This window comes from Thunnus albacares, chromosome 18, assembly GCF_914725855.1.
Source record: "Thunnus albacares chromosome 18, fThuAlb1.1, whole genome shotgun sequence".
NCBI lineage: Eukaryota > Metazoa > Chordata > Actinopteri > Scombriformes > Scombridae > Thunnus > Thunnus albacares.
In genome coordinates, this window is record NC_058123.1 from 29,488,391 (window position 1) to 29,507,624 (window position 19,234).

Sequence of the window (19,234 nt, forward strand, 5' to 3'; positions counted from 1 at the left end):
GAGAGACAGAGAGAGAGATCAGACATGAGCTGAGGAGCACAATCTGTGTGTGTGTGTGTGTGTGTGTATGTGTGTATGTGTGTGTGTGTGTGTGTGTAGGGGGTTTCATGTGTGATATCCTACCACCATGTTTATCCAACAGTACTCTGGTGGTCTTGTGAACTGATACACACCTCTGTTCCGCCACAGTAACCACTCACTGTTTGAGTCAGGGCTTCATTAAGCTGTTTGTGTGCATGTGTGTGTGTGTGTGTGTGTGTGTGTGTGAGTGTGTGTGAGTGTGTGAGCGTGTGAGTGTGTGTGTGTGCGTGTGTGTGTGTCTGTGTGTGTGTGTGTGTGTGTGTGTGTGTGTGTGTGTGTCTGTGTGTCAAGGCAGGATTAGATATCAGCAGCTTTTCTGAGACCCCCACCCCGCTGCTCCACTCTGTGTACCACTCCCCACTGTACTGTGTGTGGCCTCCATCAGTGAGTATTGTATAAAGACTTGAAGGATTGTGACTAAGAGGCAAATCAAAAAGACTTTGGGGGGCGGTGACAAAAGCTACCTTATGACTGCCTCGTGAACTGCTCTTACCACAGGCTCTGTGGAGGCATACATCTCTCAATTCACTTACCATATCACTAACGGCTGCAGACAATCATTAGTTATTTTTAATTAATTAAATAATCGAGATCAATTAATGCATTGTAAGTTTTGCTTTTTATATATTATAAAATCATCCCAATAATATGTGATGTATTCAATTTCAGAATACATGAAATAGAAAAGCAGAAAATCCTCACACTAAGAAGGTGTATTTAGTTAGTTTGAGTAGTTTATTTTTATTGAAACTAGCTAACTGTATATAAAGTAGTGTAAACTAGCTCCACCTCCAGCAGCTACAACAGTAACATGCTGCTCTAACACTGATGCTTCACTATTAATAATCTAATGATGTCATATATAATAATATATCAGTCAGAGGGACCAAACCACTACTTTTACTGCAATACTTTAACTACATCAAGCTCATAATACTTATGTACTTTTACTGCAATACTTTAACTACATTTTGCTGCTATTACTTAGGATTTTTCATACAGGATTTTTATTTATAATGGAGTATTTTAACATTGTGGTATTGGTATTTTTACTTAAGTAAAAGATCTGAATACTTCTTCCACCACTAGTCAGTGACAGCAGATCAGCTGAACATGTAAACATATGAAATTTGTCCGTAGACATGGAATTCAACATAGTTTCCAATAATAAATAATAATTAATATATTAATAATAAATAATTAGTACCAAATTACATAGTGTGACAGACTGGTTGTCATTTGTCCTATTGATTGGTTTTCAATCATCAAGAAGGAGGGTCAGATCTGGAGGATGCTAGATAGTTGGCGTGCTGCAGACAATAGTGTGTTGAGACAGTGATGGACAGTGAATAATAACTCTCATCTCTGAAGTATTTTGATGTAGTTTCTGTCTGTGTCCTTTGTTAACCTAAACCAACTGAAACCAACACTGAGCTCAGTGCACAGTTGGCGACCCAAGAAGAGTGCCAGAGCAGGCTAAACTAACCACATGGCAAGTGCAAGCGATGCTGCAAATGCTACTCAAGATGGCTTGAACTTGATCAGCCTAAACGGTCTGTGTGTAAGGTTGTCCCTCTCCTCTGTTCACTCTCTTGTCTTCTTCTGAGTCTTTCTGCATCGTCAGTCTTCAGGACAATAACAACACAGGAAGGCTCAGAGTGCGTATGCAGCTGTTTCCTCAGATTAGTCAGTGAAAGGCAATATAGCTGGGAAATCTGCCTCCACCTTTCTTCTTTTACAGCTCACTAATGGATTTCCAAGCTTTTTTTTAAATTTGGAAATCAGCCAACAGCTTCATTTCACCTTTTTAACACCTTTGTCATGAAGAATATCAACTCACTTTGCATGATTATTATGGAGGACCACAAGTGTCACGGAAATAGTAATAAAGCTACTAATTGTTCATTAACTAGCATTTCATTAACTAATAAAAAGAGGAAGTAATACATTGGTGTACAAATCAATTAATTATGATATTATTATTACAATATCAAAAAAATGAATCACTTTTTAATTTAGTTTATTTATTTATGGATTAATTAATTGATGAATCCTTTAAAACAATGACCACAGCAGTGTGACTGACCTCTCCCAGTGGCTGCAGACGTTGGGATCCTCCAGGTTGAGGGAGGAAGTGATGCAAGGCAGGAAACAGAAGGCCACAGCCAATAAGACTGTCCTGCGGCAGCGCAGTGACATGGCCATCTCAGTCAGAGCTGCACCTTCAGACAGGGGAGGATGAGGAGAGGACACAAGTTAACTTTTTCTGAGGGTTTCAGTTTCACAAAAAGATATTCAAAAAAGACAAATGTTTGTTTCAAAAAGGGGACAGACTCAAGTCAAAGTCTTAAACTTTATGTTTCGAGTCCTTAACTATTTATGCACAAGCCATTATTGAGTTGATCAGCTTTAATTATTGACATGATATGAATTAAACTTTCACTACCAACACTGATGTACAACGGCTAGCTGACACTAATCACTCTGTTGGTCCATTTGCAATAGTACAGTGATGTTGAGTGATGACTGTACAAACAGCAGCTTTCAGAGAGCACATTGACCAGACAAAAGCAACCTTTCGCTTGACCTTTTGTCAGGTCACTTACAACATTAAAGGATAGCTTCACAATTTTTCAAACGTGTCTTAAAACAGCAGTCAGGTGCCCATTTGAACACTGAACAGTGTCGGTCTGTCAGTGGGTCACTGCACCATTTTGAGCCAAACAGAAAGATCTCAACAACTACATTTTAGATTGTAGGATAATTCCTTCTGACTTTGGTGATCCTCTAGCTTTTCCTCTAATGCCACCATAAGGTTTCATGTATAGGCTACTAGTATCTCAACAACAGCAGGATGGATTGCCATGAAATTTTGTATAAACCTTCAAATTCCCCTCAAGATGAGCTGTAAAGACTTCAGTGATCCCTTAACTTTTTTAGCACCATCATTAGGTCAAATTTCTAAATGTTTCCAAGTTGGTTTCTGAGCAAATACCTGCAAAGCTAATGATATTTCAGCAGGGTCACTGTACTTTGTGTTTAGAAAAGTACAAATGTTAGCATGCTAACATGCTTATTTAAGATGGGGAACATGGTAAACATGAGTCTTGGGGCTTGGACATGTTATCAAGTTATTACAGCACCAAAGGTTGAAGTGCAAGTGATATCCCAATTCATTATTCAGTATTAAAGTCAAAACTGAGTTGCAAGTCTTTTTGATTCTGTCAAGTCAAGCCTGAAGTCATCAGATTCTGACCAAGTCATGTGAGTGGAGTCCAGTCTAATGTGTATGTGTGTGTGAGGATATTTGTCGAATATTATGTACCATTCATACTGTGTATGTCGAATTTAGCTTATCTGCAGTCTGAATATGACTTACAGGCTAAAGTGTCATCTTTTCAATTCGATTCAGTTCAATTTTATTTATATAGTGCCAAATCACAAAAGAAGTTATCTCAGGGCACTTTTCACATAGAGCAGACCATACTTTTTATTTTAGAACGACCCAACATTCCCCCATGGAGGCATCTTTTCTATATTTGGTACTTTTATGTTTCCTCATTGAAGTCTTTTCTTTGATTTTGTTTGCACAAACTGGTTAGCATGAGGAGCTTCAGCTTTGCAATTTGCTGCATTCTTTCACCACTAAACACATTAGTCACACACAGAAACCTTCAATGGGAACCTTGAATTTCCAAAATGGTGCCTTTAGTCTAGCTACATAAATGTTTGATTTAAACAATTCTGGGTCATATAATCAACAATATTCAACACAGTTCTATCTTTACTGACTGGTGAGGAACCACAAACATGGAAGATACTCTGGTTTCTTTTATGCAGTGGTGGTATTTTGTTTACCACAATGACAGAACTCCAGAAACAGATTGGTGGTTCCACAATGCTCTGGTGTTATTTAGGTATTTCAAAGCTTCTTATAATGATAAGGAAGACCTGCAAGGCAAAGACAGTTTCTGTCCATGAACCAAAGCGGAATCAGAAGCAGAAAAAAATCATAAATCATAACACCAACACTGAATTCACACAAATATAATGAAAATATCTAATGGAAAAATAAAATAGGTGTTTCATTGGTGGCACCATTTCATCAAATGCCTGAGCACCATTTCATATACATTTCCCAAAATTTAGCCTCACTGATCAGGTATCTTAAGAAAGTCAAATAAAGTTCTGTGAGTTTAAACAAAGCTTGTCTTTACATCCCATAGGACTTAAGTATTTTAAGCTAAGAATTGCTATTGTAAGATAATAAATCATTGTCTATTTCTAGGCAGCATATAAAGTGTGCTGGTGTGTCTATGGGTTTCACTAACAACCCAGATATATCTCATTTATAATCAATATGTAGGGGTGATTCATTCCTCTGATATACCCCAACAAACAACTGCAGTCCCGCTGTGTATGTATTTCCCCAACTATAAAATTGGACATAGGACAGACTACTCTCAAAAGCTGGATAATTAAAACATGGCATTCATGGAAAGGAACTTCTCCAAAAAATATTGAACCATTCCTTTAACTGGCCCTTCTAAAAGCAAAAGTGCCCAGGCCAGCCCAAGTCTTGATTTCTTATCATCTCACCATCCTCATGAACCTGTAATCACTGACGGAGTTGCAGTAATTGTGACTACCTGTGATTGACTGAAATGTCAGAGCTGAAGTGTATACAGGGAGCAGGAAGGCACAGAAAACCCAATCCTTTTGTGTGAGTGTCTTTTGTGTGTGTTTCTCTCAGCCATTCAGTAAGCATATTTCTCTGTCTGCCCAGTGAACAGCCTAACAAAGTATCCTGACCATCAGTAGTCCTGTCACATCACCTGTGTGGACTTCATCTTGGAGAGAGGAACATCAAATAAACCCAGGCAGAAAAACAGTCAACTAAACAAAAACAGAAAAAGAACTTCAGTGATGATTAGCTACACATCAGTGTGCTCTCAAGGAATTTTATCATCAGGTTTTTAAAAAGGTATTTGTGATCAGTTTGGCATTAGCAAATGAAACAGCTTTGTTTTCAGTAGTGACACTTCCTTCACTCCAGGCAGCCACTGGTTCAAATTAATTTCACTGTAGCAGTGTCAAAGTTATGTTTGTAACATTGTAATATGTTGTAAGATTGATCAGACAAATCAGCAGTGCATTACCATACAACAAAAAACTGCAGAAATTATTTTCACTGTGATGGATTAACTCAAAAAAGTTTAAAGTCTTTGCAAATTGATTTTCATCCTGAAACTAACGGAAACCTGGAAGACATAAAATATCTTCAATCAAATCAAAAACACTTTTACATGCTTTGCAAAATGTCAACAGTAATATATTTTCAAAAAAACCCTTCTGTCTAGGGCTCTTTTCTCATTGCACTTGTACTTGGTAAGCTACTTGAGAGTTTGTAACATGGCGCTTTCAGAGTCACTGTCCAATAACGCTTCATTGTCTTGCCTCTCTTGTAAGTCATTTTGGATAGAGGCATCTGCCAAATGACAAAACAGAAATGTAAATGTAAATATAAAGTATATGTGATTCAAGTTCAACAGGCTCCTAAACAAGCAGCCATTTTATTGTAGCAGGAAAAGAAGAGGTGTTATTAATAACAGCTGTATCTTATTTAAGTGAACAAGTTCCAGAGCCCTGCTATTGTACATGCTGGCTCACTGTTTTTGAAAGAACTCATTCTTCCTCTTGCAGGTAAAAAGTTGAATTCATAAGCAATAAAAATCCCCCTTGTTCAAGTCAACACACTCAAAGATTTTGCAGCTACAGCATTACTTGGTGTGGTATGACCAGTAACTTGTGGTGGCTAATGTCAGATAGATGCTGCTACGTAACTGACATTACTGAGTCAGTTCACTGATCACTCCCTCCACCTGTGATGCTGTTACACTACATTTTAGCACTTCTTTATCCTGTGAGAAACACTTGTGGCCACAGTGGCCTGTATAGAGAAAGTGACAGTCGTGGAACAGAGCCATCATTAATGTTATTAGTTCCACCTGTGCTCATCCTGCTACGGCAAGTCAAAATGGCAGCTGGGATAAAGGTCTATCATATAAGGCATTTTGAAATGGTATACACTGATGTGGAATGTGTTACAAAAATACAGTACACAATATATACCACACTTATAGTATTTATGACTGTTTATGCAACAAACTGAAAAGCCCTCCCCTCTCCCCCCTCTTCCAAGCAAGTAGAAGAACCTGCGGTGGCAACAAAACTTGCAAAAAACACGAAAGGCCCTCTCTAGAGCCAGTGTTTGGTTTGTTTGTTCTGGGCTACTGTAGAAACATGGCAATGCAACATGATGGGCCTGTTAGTTGCTGGTTTGGTCATTGCTATTTAAAATCCCTGTAAACAACACACTGTCTGTCCATGACTTGTGGCTACAGCAGTTTGTTTACTTTGTCTCTGATCTGTATGGGTAGCCTGCTAGCTACACACCGACATATCCCTCCAGTTGCTATCAATCAAACACAGACACGCCCCTCCAGCTGCTGTCAATCAAACACAGACACCAACATGCCCCCTCAGTTGCTGTCAATCAAACACAGACACCGACAAGCCCCCTTAAAGCTGTGGAAGAGTACCTCATGAAGTTGCATGTAAGTTTGTTGCCAGTGTTGCATCAAAGTCTGTTTCCCCATCATTCTGTTTCTCCCCAATCTTAACCTGAACCCAGCATTGGTCCTCACCCTAACATGTTGGTCTCTGCAATTCCTAAAAGAGTAATTTAACACTAAATCCACTTTTTTGAATTTGTAAATTATATGTAGTCACTTTATTACACTATGAATTGACTCTGGTCCCAGTGTAGTCATAGCAACTGAGCAACTGTAATTATTTTCCTTCCAGAGAAAATCAAGCTGTCCTGTAGACTATAAAAAAAAATCAATGAAAAATTAACGGCGTTCTAGAGTATGGAGTTGTAAAGTGAAAACACACAGAGATTAAGATCATGAAACCAAGAGACAACTAGTAGTAGACTGGGTTTAAATACATTTTTTGTATTTGTGAAGGGGGTGCGGTCAAGCTAAAACAGGTTTTTAGATTGCTTTTTAACCTCAACCCAAACTTAGCCTAACCCCAACCAGTTATCTCTACACGCCTAACCATAACCTAACATTAACTTAAATTAAACACTAACCCCAACCATGGAGGACAGCACTGTTTGAACACCAGACTGGGACAAACCACCAGCATTGAACCTACTAGGATAAAGATAACGACTTGATTTGGCTAACTCAGGCTGCTGAAGCGGGTGTGCAGAGTTTGTTTTCACATTCATTTGCTAAAGGAGGAACGTTTCTCTGTGCTCAGTTTAAAGATCCCCTCAACACAAGTTTTAAGGCATTAAGGCAGAGTATTTTTATATAATTTGTGTCTGATATGGCTTTTCCACAAAAAACTTGAATCAACTAGTTGTATACTGGACCATGATTGGCTACACTAGTTGTGATGTCACAAATCATGCTCGTAGAAACATCACAGTGAAGTAACAAAAAGAAAAACAGATGTTTGAGTGGAGGGGGACTTAAACATGCAGATGCACCGTAAGGATTTCATAACATAGCTAGTTTTGAAGCCCAACATGTATTCAACTTACAGTGTGATGTCAATGTTGGAAAGCCTCCAGTGCACGTACACTGAGAATGGACTTTACAGTGATAAGAGACATCACTGTAAAGCAGCTCAACATTTGAAATGAAAATTTTTTGCATATTCATAGATTCTGCCTTTTTTAAATGTTATTTGAAGAATTTTAACTTAGTAATTGAACACCTTTGTGAAAACTAGGATCAGACACAAATGATAAGTATTATATAGCATTTGTTATTTATAACATTATCATTATATCGATTTATGACTGACAGGGATCTTAAATATCAATAATTGGGTTAAACAAATTCTGGTATGCTCTTGAGTGGTGTGAGTTTTTACGAGAAAAGAATCAAACCCCATGTATGCTGTAAAAAATTATGTGAGAAAGACATGTGCACTAAAAAAGGTTCTAAAATCTAATCCAAAGATAAAAGTATCACTTAAACCTCTGGGGGATCTTTAGGATATGTCAGTGTCTACAGTGAGTGTGTCTGGTGTTCTTCCTTAATAGTACAGAAACAGCTGGCAACTACAGCACACGATATGGCCACTTTATCACTCCAGCTGCTTGATGAATCTCTCTGTGCTAGCGAGCGAGCTAAACTTATAGAGGCCAATAAGGTTAGCCCCGTGTCTTCTGGCTAGCCTTCTTTCGAAAATGTTAGTTGATGGTGGAAGCCTGTAAGATGTATCCAGTGGCTGTATGGCTGCTGACAGTGTGTCTGTGCAGGCTGTTTATGGGCCAGCAGGGCCAGTCCTCTCTGGTTTCACTGAGCTAAGAGAGGGCACAGCTGCAGCCACCAACGCAGAAACCCTCCCCACCCCAAGACAACTGCACTGCTGCACAAACAAGGGCCATGCTGTGTGTGTGAAAGGGCTCCAGACACACAACCCCTAATGGAGCGGATTAGACTGGGCTGCACAACTTTGATACACTGTTCCAGGCAGCACAGTATTCACGCCTTTCTGTCCGCTCAAAGGCCTGCCAGGAACCAAGACCTGCTGTCTGATGTCCATCCAGAACCAGACAAAGGCTGCACTCAGGCCATGGAGCAATATTTATTTGCCAACACATGTAGTTTGTGGGTCCTGTTTTCTCAAAAGCATCTAAAATGTAGCTAAAATGATGTACAGTTTTTTGTGATCATTTTTCTACTTTGGCATTCTATAGCCAATTTTCCACTGTCAGTAAATGCTTGAGTATTTGGTAAGAATTTTTTATAGTTAACAAGTGATTTGAGTGAGTTGTTTGTCTCCTCAAAGGGCTGATATAGTGATCAGGTGGGTTTTTTTTATAAACAATGCATACAGGAAAATATTTTCAATGACACTAGCTGCTGGGCATATGCGCATGTGCATGTGATTGTGTTTGTGTTTTGAGTGTATAAAGATAAACAGAATTTGAATTATGTTCCCTAAACTTTAAACTATTGCTTGTGTGGAAATAATTACAGCAGTTGAGGATTAACTATATATATATATATATATATATATATATATATATATATATATATATATACATGAAAAAAAGTGTCTCCTAGAAATTACATCCGTATACAACTAAATTGCTTTCCCAATTATGTTGCGTTGACAAGGTAATCGCAGCCTGGATTATGTTCACGGGTAATGTTTCGAATGAAGAAAGCGCTACATTGATATGTAACAGCTCCAGAAACAGCCCAGAAAACAAAAATGAAGCAATAAATCCTTGAAAATTCAAAGTTGCTGTTTGATTGACCTACATCAGTGCCCATCTTGATACAAAGTGGTACAGTACACAAATTAGTTAGTTAGTTTGCATGCACAACATCACCTTGCTAATGTTATGCAAGAACTTTGCATAACTTCAAGTACAACTGAGCCATAGGTCCTGAAGTTTCACTAAAAAGCAATACATATTAATGTCCAATAAAACATCTAGGCAAGGCCTAAACATTATTTATTAAAACTAAGAGCATAACTCACGCTGTAAACATGGCAAATAACTGGAACTGATTATTCTGTTTTTCGCTTTTTATTCTGGGAATTATTTGCTAAAAAAATCTAATTTCAGCATACTAGTTTAACAGTTTTTTTTCTTACTTTGAGGTTGTGGTGAATAATCAGCATGCCATTTACATATTGTCCCTATTTTTATCCTCAATTTCTAGAACTATAGAACTGCTATGGGAACAGAGATATCTGTTGGAATCTGACAGCTTCCAGTATGAAATCTACAGATTTGGAGTTTCTTCAAGAAAGAAGTGGGCACGAGCAGCACTCTTACTTTCCCATCGAGGCTCATTGGTCGTGCCTGACAAAACAACAGCTGTGGCTGATGAAGTAGGCTTACAGCTGACTCTAATGGAGGTTGAGCAAGCCTGACAAAGTACAGCTTAGATTGATTATAGTATAGTAAACTCCACATACGCGTAGTGTTGAGTCTGACAAGCTGAGCCCATGATGTGCTGCGGTGATCATTATTCTGAGGGTGTAAAAGAAACATTGGAATAGTGATATTGAATGAAAAACAATTTCCCTGCAAGACAGTGATTTTTGCAACTTCTAAGCCCCCAAGGACTGACACCCACAAATAAATTCTCAACATGTGGGAAACACTCCTAATGTATTGGTGAGCACACATTCTGTCATGACAGTCAGAACTGGGAAGATGAAAGCAACAATCTAAATATCTTTGAATTGTTTACTCAAAAACATTTGTCACTTCTGATTGGCTGACTGAAACCTGTGAGAAAACACAGCTCTGTGTGTGTGTGTGTGTGTGTGTGTGTGTGTGTTGTGTGTGTGTGTTGTCTAGTTTTGTTGGCCATGCTGTGTTTTGGCTTTCATCTTCCAGTCAGCTGTGTTTCTCCTGCAGTGTAAGCTGACTTTCCCTCACTCATTTTCACTGGGGAAACACTGCACCATAGAGTGTCCTCCTACAGCATGTTTCCTTGCACACCAACACTACACTCGCTACATGTCATCAGCGTCAGGGCAACAGTTCACCTCCAACAGTTAAGATGCAAATGACCATTTCATTAAGAACCTCATTTACATGGTCTGTACATCCATGCAAATGGTATCTCATGAGAGTTTGATTTCATTGCTATTTCATGATTACATTAATTGAGATAATCACTCAAAGATCTTTGTCTGTTTCAGTTATCCAAGTGTTGTGAATTCCCTCTGTGATGTTAAGGAACACTGCCCCTAGAGGACTTAGACACAACTTACCTCTTACATAACCCTCCTGATTGACTCCACGTGTGCTCAGGTGTACCCAGGTGTACTCAGATGAAGACTGGTCATTCTGCCAGTTCAAAGCATGGCATTCATTCTTAACCCTTACCCACAACTAAGGGAGAAATACAAATATCATGTTCTTTTGGGACACCTCAAACTCAGATTGCTCAATCCTGTCGTCACGCCCCAGCTCCCTACACAGCTACAATGCAGCCCTTCATCTACAGTATGGTCAGCCTCATCAACTAGCTCAGAGTGCGATAGATCCAATACTTACATCACCTGATGTAAAGACTGGAGACTCCCAAGGGTTCCAGAGCTTTTTCTTGAGGGTCCACTTGTTGGTGAGCATGCTGATGTCATTAGAGGGCCCGACAGGCTATGAATTAAACTGCTGCTCTCACGTTGACTGACTACTCAGCAAATTGCCTAAATATTTGAGAGATAGCTTCATCAAGTTCTTACCGCTTCAGGGAATACTTACTTCAGCCACTTTTAACCCATATAACTTGAAGGACTTGGCTGGATGGCTACAGTCAAAGGTTCAGCAGCAGAGACTCTCAAATCAACTTGCCCAACGCTATCAAGAAGAGCAGCAGACTAACATGTGAATTCTCCCACAAGCACACATAAGAAGTCTAATGTTCACTGCCTCTTTTGCCGCAGCTATGAACATTATTTTACGAAGTGCTCAAATCTTAGAGAGCCACCCAGAGAGAAAATACAGGAGTGGATAAAAGGGGAGAACCGGTGTTGGAAATGTGGCGGTACCTCACACTCAGCATCTGACTGTAAGCTAACGAAACCCTGCCCCGAATATGGAGAGTTGTATTCTGTAGCCAGGAAGAAAATCTTCCGGTGACACTGCACTGTCTCACAGCAGAGACTACTTCTCACATGCCAGCTTCTCACATCAGGTGCTACTAAAGGTAAGTCCAATACTGCTGTGGAATGGGAACTTGTCTCTCCCAAACATATGCCATACTGGATAATGGTGCATTCTGAACCATGATTTACCTTCAGCATCTGAACAACTCAAACTTTCAGGGAAAAGGGACATACTTGCCCTCCGTACAGTTTGTCCTGACCTCACACACCTTGAAGGGAGAACAGTCGTTTTGAAATCTCTCCTATTTAAAGGCCCAATACCAGATACACCATACACAAGGCTTTCACAGCCAAGGAAATCAACCTCATCGACCAGACACACCAAATTCAATCCTTTCAGTGTTCGTATGTACACTTGAGAGGTCTTCCCCTTCAACCTTTCAGTAAAGTTCCACTGGTTGTGCTGATCGGCTCAGACAATGTTCATCTCATCTTGCCCATTGTCTGTGCAATGTGATCCAAAGGGAGGGCCAGTGGCTGCATGTACACAATTCCAGAGACTGTCAACAGTTCTGTCGAATCCTGGCACTAACCCCATCATTTAGTCCATAACAATAACAAGGCGCATCTGGTGTTTAACTGTTTGTTTAAATACCAGGGTATATCTCTAAATGACCAGCTACTCCCAGGTTCCACTCTGAGCCCATCTTTTATTGATCTTCTGCTATGTTTCCGTCAACACCCATTAGCGGTCAGTGGTGACATAAAGAGAATGTTTCACCAGGTCCAGTTGCTACCTGAGGACACACCTCTACTCAGGTGGAACATGAACAGAGACGTCACACCAGATGTAAATGAATAGCATTTGGTACAACTTTCAGCCCCTGCTGTGCCATCTTTGCAGTTCAGAAACATGTCAGAGACTCTGATTCAGACAACAATCCTGCTGATGATATAACGAGTCAAAACTCTGGTTGAAGTGGAGCAATGGTCCACATTTTCTCCAACATTCCCCTGTAAGACCCAATTTCTCAGCCCAGCAAGACCTTACTGAGTTCTGAAACCTCACTTACTGTGGTCTGACTGTCAAACATCACACTAACCTGACCCAGCTCAGCACATTTCATGGAAGGATCTTGTAGAGGTAACAAACAAAACCCTTAAAATGGCCAACTTAAATGGTACCTAATCAATACCCACTTACAGTGATGCTGAGGTCAGTCTCTTGATACAATGTTTCCCCACTGAGCTCATGGCTTTACAAGCAGTCTGTTCCTCCCAACAGTAGACTCAAATCTCTCACCCCTGAATTTTAGAAACTAACTGGACTCATAAGAGTGGATGTAAGGCTCAGAAACCTCCCGGCAGCTCATGGAGACTCTGTCCCACCCATTGTATTGGATCCTTACCATCCAGTCACCGAATTGCTTGTTAAAGATTTTGATGAGTGCCACTTCAATCCTGAGAATCACAAGCTCTTAAGAAACCAGCAATGTGAAAAACATTAGTGAGCTGCTGCCTGATATTTATACAGACGGTGACAAATTAAAGGAAAAACCAACATAAAGTATCTTAGTAAGGTGTTGGGCCATGACATGCTGCCAGAACAGCTTCAATGTGCCTTGGCATTGTTTCTACAAGTCTCTGAACTCTACTGGAGGGATGAACACCATTCTTCCAAGATATACCAGATACTCCCTCATTTGGTGCTTTGATCATGGTGGTGGAGAGCGCTGTCTAACATGTCGGTCCAAAATTTCCCATAGGTGTTCAGTTGGGTTAAGATCTGGTGACTGCAAAGGCCATAGCATATGATTCACATCATTTTCATACTCATCAAACCATTCAGTGACCCCTCATGCCCTATGGATGGTGATATTTTTATCCTGGAAGAGGCCACTCCCATCAGGATAGAAATGTTTCATCATAGGATAAAGGTGATCACTCAGAACACATTTGTTTTGATTTGCAGTGACCCTTCCCTCTAAGGGGACAAGTGGACCCAAACCATGCCAGCAAAATGCCCCATAACAGAGCCACCAGATCCCCTCACTGTAGGGGGCAAGCATTCAGACCTGTACCGGTTTTTCCCTTAATTTGTCACCCATCTGTAAGTGATATTGATGACTGATATTATAAATTTATAGTTACAGGCACATCCAGTACCTACATTGTCCCATGATGTTTAATACACTGCTGAGTGTTTTTGGTGCATCACACACCAAGTTGTCACCGTCAGTCCATGGCTGCATGTCAGGATAATAACCAATCTCCTCTGTCCTTGTTGTGGAGATGGGGCACTCTGTTTCTCCAGGTCATCCTGAACAGCTCTCTGCTCTCCTCTCATTCCTCTACCCTTTCTGCCTTCCTGCTCCAGCATATGTCATTTTGCCTGCACAGGGTGCGTTACACAACCAGCCTGACATGCATCTCTAGCCCAGCCTTGTAAACTGCTGGCCAGTTGGTTTGTTTACAACGCACAAAGCTGACTGTAAACAGACAAGAGGCTGTGTGTCACAAACTGCAATAAAAACCCCATTTAAGATGCATATTCCATATTATATGCACTGTATATGTCCAAAGAATGCTCCTAAAACCTGAATAATACCAGCATATCCCACATGTCTTAATCGGAAAATGCTACATTTGGAATAAGGCCTAATCTGGAATATCCAAGCAGAATATGCTATTTACATGACCCATATCACATTCAGAATATTGTTATATTCAGAATAATAGCGGAATATTAGTGTACATGTAAACATCAAAGTGAGTTTCCTTCTTGACAGTTTGAATTATGTTTGTGACCATACATTTGATTACATTTCTACCTTAATTATGGATAGGTTGATTTGTTGTATTATGCATTTGTTTCTTTGATTATACTGCAGAAAACTATGAGTTGAATGGAGGAAATAAATGGACAACTAAATTGCATTTCCCTGTCAAGAACTCTTTCATTTGAGGCTCTTAAGCAGCCAACTATTCCTACACCAGCACATGCATCAGAGGAAATCTACTTCAACAAGCACTGATCAAGCAAAGATGAAATTACTACTGTCCATAAGCAGGTTACACAGCTGAACTGCATCACCTGCTGGAAGGTATTCATTTGTTCTTGAAGATGTAATATTACATTAGAGTGAATTCACCTAACTCCTTTCATCACTTGCATGTGCTTACACTACACCTGAAACTTCAGTTGTTTTTTTTAACTTCAAATTGCCATTTCAACTTCCTGAAGTGCTTGTTTTAAATGCCACATCAACTTCTTTCAGTTCTTCAAATCAGGTGTAACTTCAAACCAGCATATAAGGGCTTCAACTTCAACTATTACTACCATACAACATCGTAGAAGCTCCAAAGAAACAGCCATTTAAGACATTTAATCAGTTTGAAATGCCTCATCTACAAATTTTCAGCAGCACATGCACATTTGTGACATTCTGAGAGACGCCATGGCTACTGATGGACAGACTGTTACAGAACTACATTAGCAGCATATATGGGCCAAACAGTATGTGAAAATGTATTTCAGCAACAGGTCACTTATTAGGAGTGCTAGTTCATGTCAGTACATCTACTGTACTCACACCATCATGTTCTCAACACAATACTGACAACACCAAACATGTGTGAGTAAGCAAGTGTGTGTGCAATATGTTAACGTTGTTGCATCTGACAGGCACTGGCCTTTCAGTCTTACAACAATTGCAGTTGGTGGTCTGGAAAAGTTTGTGTGTGTGTATGTGTGTGTGAGATTTTGGCAGGTGCAACTTATTAAACCCATTAAAGTCTCCTGGGCACTATTTGTTCAGTCTTTCTCCAGTGAGTCCCTTACTGCTCTTAACAGGAACAGGTGGGCCATTTGGAAAAAAACTCTATATGCAATGAAATGAAAAGGAATCCAGCCACAGAACAGAAAGTACAGCTTTGCAATGCATAGTAAAATTCTTCAGTTTAAGACGGCAAAAGGATCCAAGAGACATGTACCTATAAAATATCAGAAATTCAAAGTCGAAGTAAAAATCTAATAAGCCTCAGATAATCACATGCAGCAAAAAATATCCCATTTAGGTTTTATGCAGGAAAGATATTTAAAAAAAAGAAATATGCTTACTGGTTGTCAAACCTCATGAATATTGATAGCATATCATGTACAGACAGGTCCAAGATGTGGTAAACTTGGCACAAAGGTTCAAAGTAGAGGAAAACTGTGAGCCTAGTTCTCTCAGTGGTGGAAAAAAAAAACGCCTTCCAGCACAATTACCTTCTCATCTGACACATGATAAGACAACAAATAGAGGTATTTCCTAACATGTTGGACATTCCTTTCAACAAACACTTTCAAACATGTTTCTTTGTACCCATAGACAACTTAAGTCCTGTGGTTCCCTTCAAAGCATCTGGTTTTGGGTTGGGTTTAAGGATGTGATCAGGCCGTTTTGTCACGTAAAGCTTCAGGTTCTGGTGTAGTCTCATTTTCAATGCAATTTATTGAGACATTTCTCTCTGACTGTACCCATTGCCTGGTACCAACGCATTTGTAACACATTGGTACCACACAATAATAAAGATGTTTGTCATACTGCAAGTGTTGCTGGAGTTTTGACCTCTTCAGACAACTTTCATTCTCCATGCACACTGAAAGTAGGTGATGTTGTGCCAGAAATCCCTGCTCTGTTTTGACACCTCATTTTCTGTCAGTACAGGTCAAACTCATATGCTGTGCTAAATACAGTATCCTGAAATGATGATAAACTATAGTTCAATTTCTATCCAAAAATATCAAACAAATACAATTTTGCAGCCTAACTTCCCATAACTCTGCTGCATGTCAAACACCAACTACAGAAGAATATCAGCATGTCTTCCATCCAGACACTGCGTTGCATGACCATAAAGTGAAAGCAGGACTGCTATAGCCCATTCTCTTTCCAGAGCACTGGTGGCAACATCTTCCCTCCTAAAATAGTTTGGCCTTGTGGCAAAGAGTAGCTTGGTCACTGTTTAATGGTGCTTTAGGCATTTCTGGGATTTTTGCTGGCCAATTGTCAGTGGACGGGAAAGGTAGTAGGATGTAGGTCATAGAAATGTAGGTTTGAGAAATACAAGGTTTTGTGTTGCTGAGGTGCAAATTATAGTTAGATTTACAGCTACAGTTATATAGGCTATTTCTGAGAAGTGATATTTTCTAATCTCAAAATATTCAACTTGATAATATACTGTACTATGATAATGCATCTTTTTTATAAACTGATAGTGAATTGAATGAAAAAATGTAGTGGGGTACAAGTATAATATTTTCTGTATAATGTAGAAGTATAAAGAGGAAAATATAACTGTTAAACTAATAAAACCATCATGAAAGATTACACATATTTACACGTAATTGAAAATCAAATCTCTAAGTTTATATGGGCAAACCTTTGTGTGGTGTGTGTGTGTGTGTGTGCGCGCGCGCGCGCGTGCGTTGGGTGGGTGGGTGGGTGGGGGGGACTGGTTATTATCCACACAACACAATGATCTTTAAAAAGATACACAAGCAATGACTATATACAGGTGAAACCGTTTTTGTGAACTGTAAACAGGATACGCAGGGAGTGTCGAGATAAATATTGACTATATTATACTATTTCTAAAATCCAATTCCAGTCAACCACAATGAGTCACAATGCAAATGTTTCTATTTCTGTCTAAAGAGGGAAAACAGAGAGCCTACATTTATTCTGCATAATAATAACAATATATAGCCTACTGAACATAAATATAGGAGAATAACCTCTCCTCCTCCTCGCTATCTATTACTGCTCAGTGGAGCAATAATATCAAATCTGTAATCATTCGGTATGTCTTGCAGACAATCTTCGGATCCTCACTAAACAAAAGTAGCTAAATAATAAATCATTAAAAGTTCTGCATTCAAATGTTAAATGCTAAAATGTTCATGTAACTACAACATATATTACATAATAATATGTAATATATGTTTCATGGTTTAATATATATTTTGAATATAAACCCCTCTAGTTACTACACATTCTAAGTAAATAAAGAAGCACAGGAATATACTTTACCGCCTCTGCATACAAAAGTTGTAGACGTACTTTTCTTATAATGGTAAAAAAAAAACGCATCAAACAAGACATTTACGTTCTGCAGCCCATACCTCAAAAACAACATCAAACAAACAAACAAACAAACAAATAACTAATTGACATATGACGGATAATTGAGCGTATAAAATATCCGCAGTGTGATGAGTGAAACAATAAGAGCTCATTCAAGGTTCATCTCCTTTAAACAAGTTTACCTTATCTATGAGAGAACAGCGATCCTGCCCTTGTTCATGGATCCGTCCTTTGGTGCTGCTGGTGATATGTCCAGTAGTTGATAATGAAAAGTAACGGTGTTGTCCTCCTGAGATCCCACAAGACATTAAGATGAAGTAATTGAATGCGCTGTGTGTCGCAGTGTTCAGTCGGAAGATCAGAGTCGCTGTGAGCGTCTCATCCGCACTGACAAACTTTTCCCATTCTCAAAACACTGGCCGGACTGCTGCCGTGACGTAAGCAGTCTCTCCACCAATGACAGCCTGTCACCGTCTGGACATGGGCACAATATGCATCATTTATTTGTTTCACTGCGCTACATAGATTTTTAATTCATTCATGACTTCGAAAAAATGTAAATGTTTCTAGTTACAGTCGCTACATTTAGACTGAAATGACTGAATAGTCAATCCGAGTCATTGTAGAAATCCCAAATATCGATAATACATTACTGATATTTTATAGTTTTGATAGGACAGCTGTAGGTCAAACTGATATTACTTGTGTATCAGGAGATAAATGACAATTTCTCACTAGATTAAACAATTATTTTAATAAATGTGTTCCATGTTAGAGTAGCCTCAAAATCAGAGTTTATTTTAGTTTAATTTAATTTAGTTTTATTTAATAATATTTTCAGTTTTTATTGTTCTTCCACCAAGGCCAGATTGCCAACTGGGCAATGCTGGTAGCTGCCACAGGTTCCCAGACCCCCCAGGGGCTCCACTATTCTCAAGTTCAGTGCATGTCAATGTTTTTGGTAACTGCAAAATTGTTCAATAATCTGCACAACTAAAGAACAATATAAACTAATGTGGCTCTTGCATTATTCCCTAACATTGTGGCCCTGCTTGCCAAGAGGCTATATGTCAACATAGTTTTAAGACTCAAGCAGGAGGTTCATTCTGACAAAATAACTCAATAAATTAACTCAAGGTCCACTAGTTGCAGACAAAAGCTCCTGAGAAATCTAGTGAGTGCTCTTTGAGTAAGTTATTCTTTTCTTATCTAGTTTGGAGTTTGTGCTCATGGTGCATATTCCTAAATCAAACTGTGTTCCATCAAATTACCACAAAATAACTGACCCACAGAAAACCTAGAGTTTATTTTAAAAATACAAAAAAAAAGATAAATAGTTTGTCTAGAAATGTTGA

General features: G+C 39.2%; 1 protein-coding gene across 1 annotated transcript in view; it reads right to left on the minus strand.

The window, feature by feature from the left end:
- Nucleotides 1-18,309, minus strand: part of megf10 (multiple EGF-like-domains 10) — a 69,041-nt gene extending 50,732 nt beyond the window's left edge. Inside the window, exons 1-2 of the mRNA XM_044334423.1 lie at nucleotides 18,062-18,309; nucleotides 2,168-2,303 (exon numbers count right to left, since the gene is read on the minus strand). Coding sequence (XP_044190358.1) covers nucleotides 2,168-2,286 — 119 coding nt within the window. The 5' untranslated portion in view covers nucleotides 2,287-2,303; nucleotides 18,062-18,309. The remainder of the gene's footprint in view (nucleotides 1-2,167; nucleotides 2,304-18,061) is intronic.
- Nucleotides 18,310-19,234: the final 925 nt, after the last annotated feature.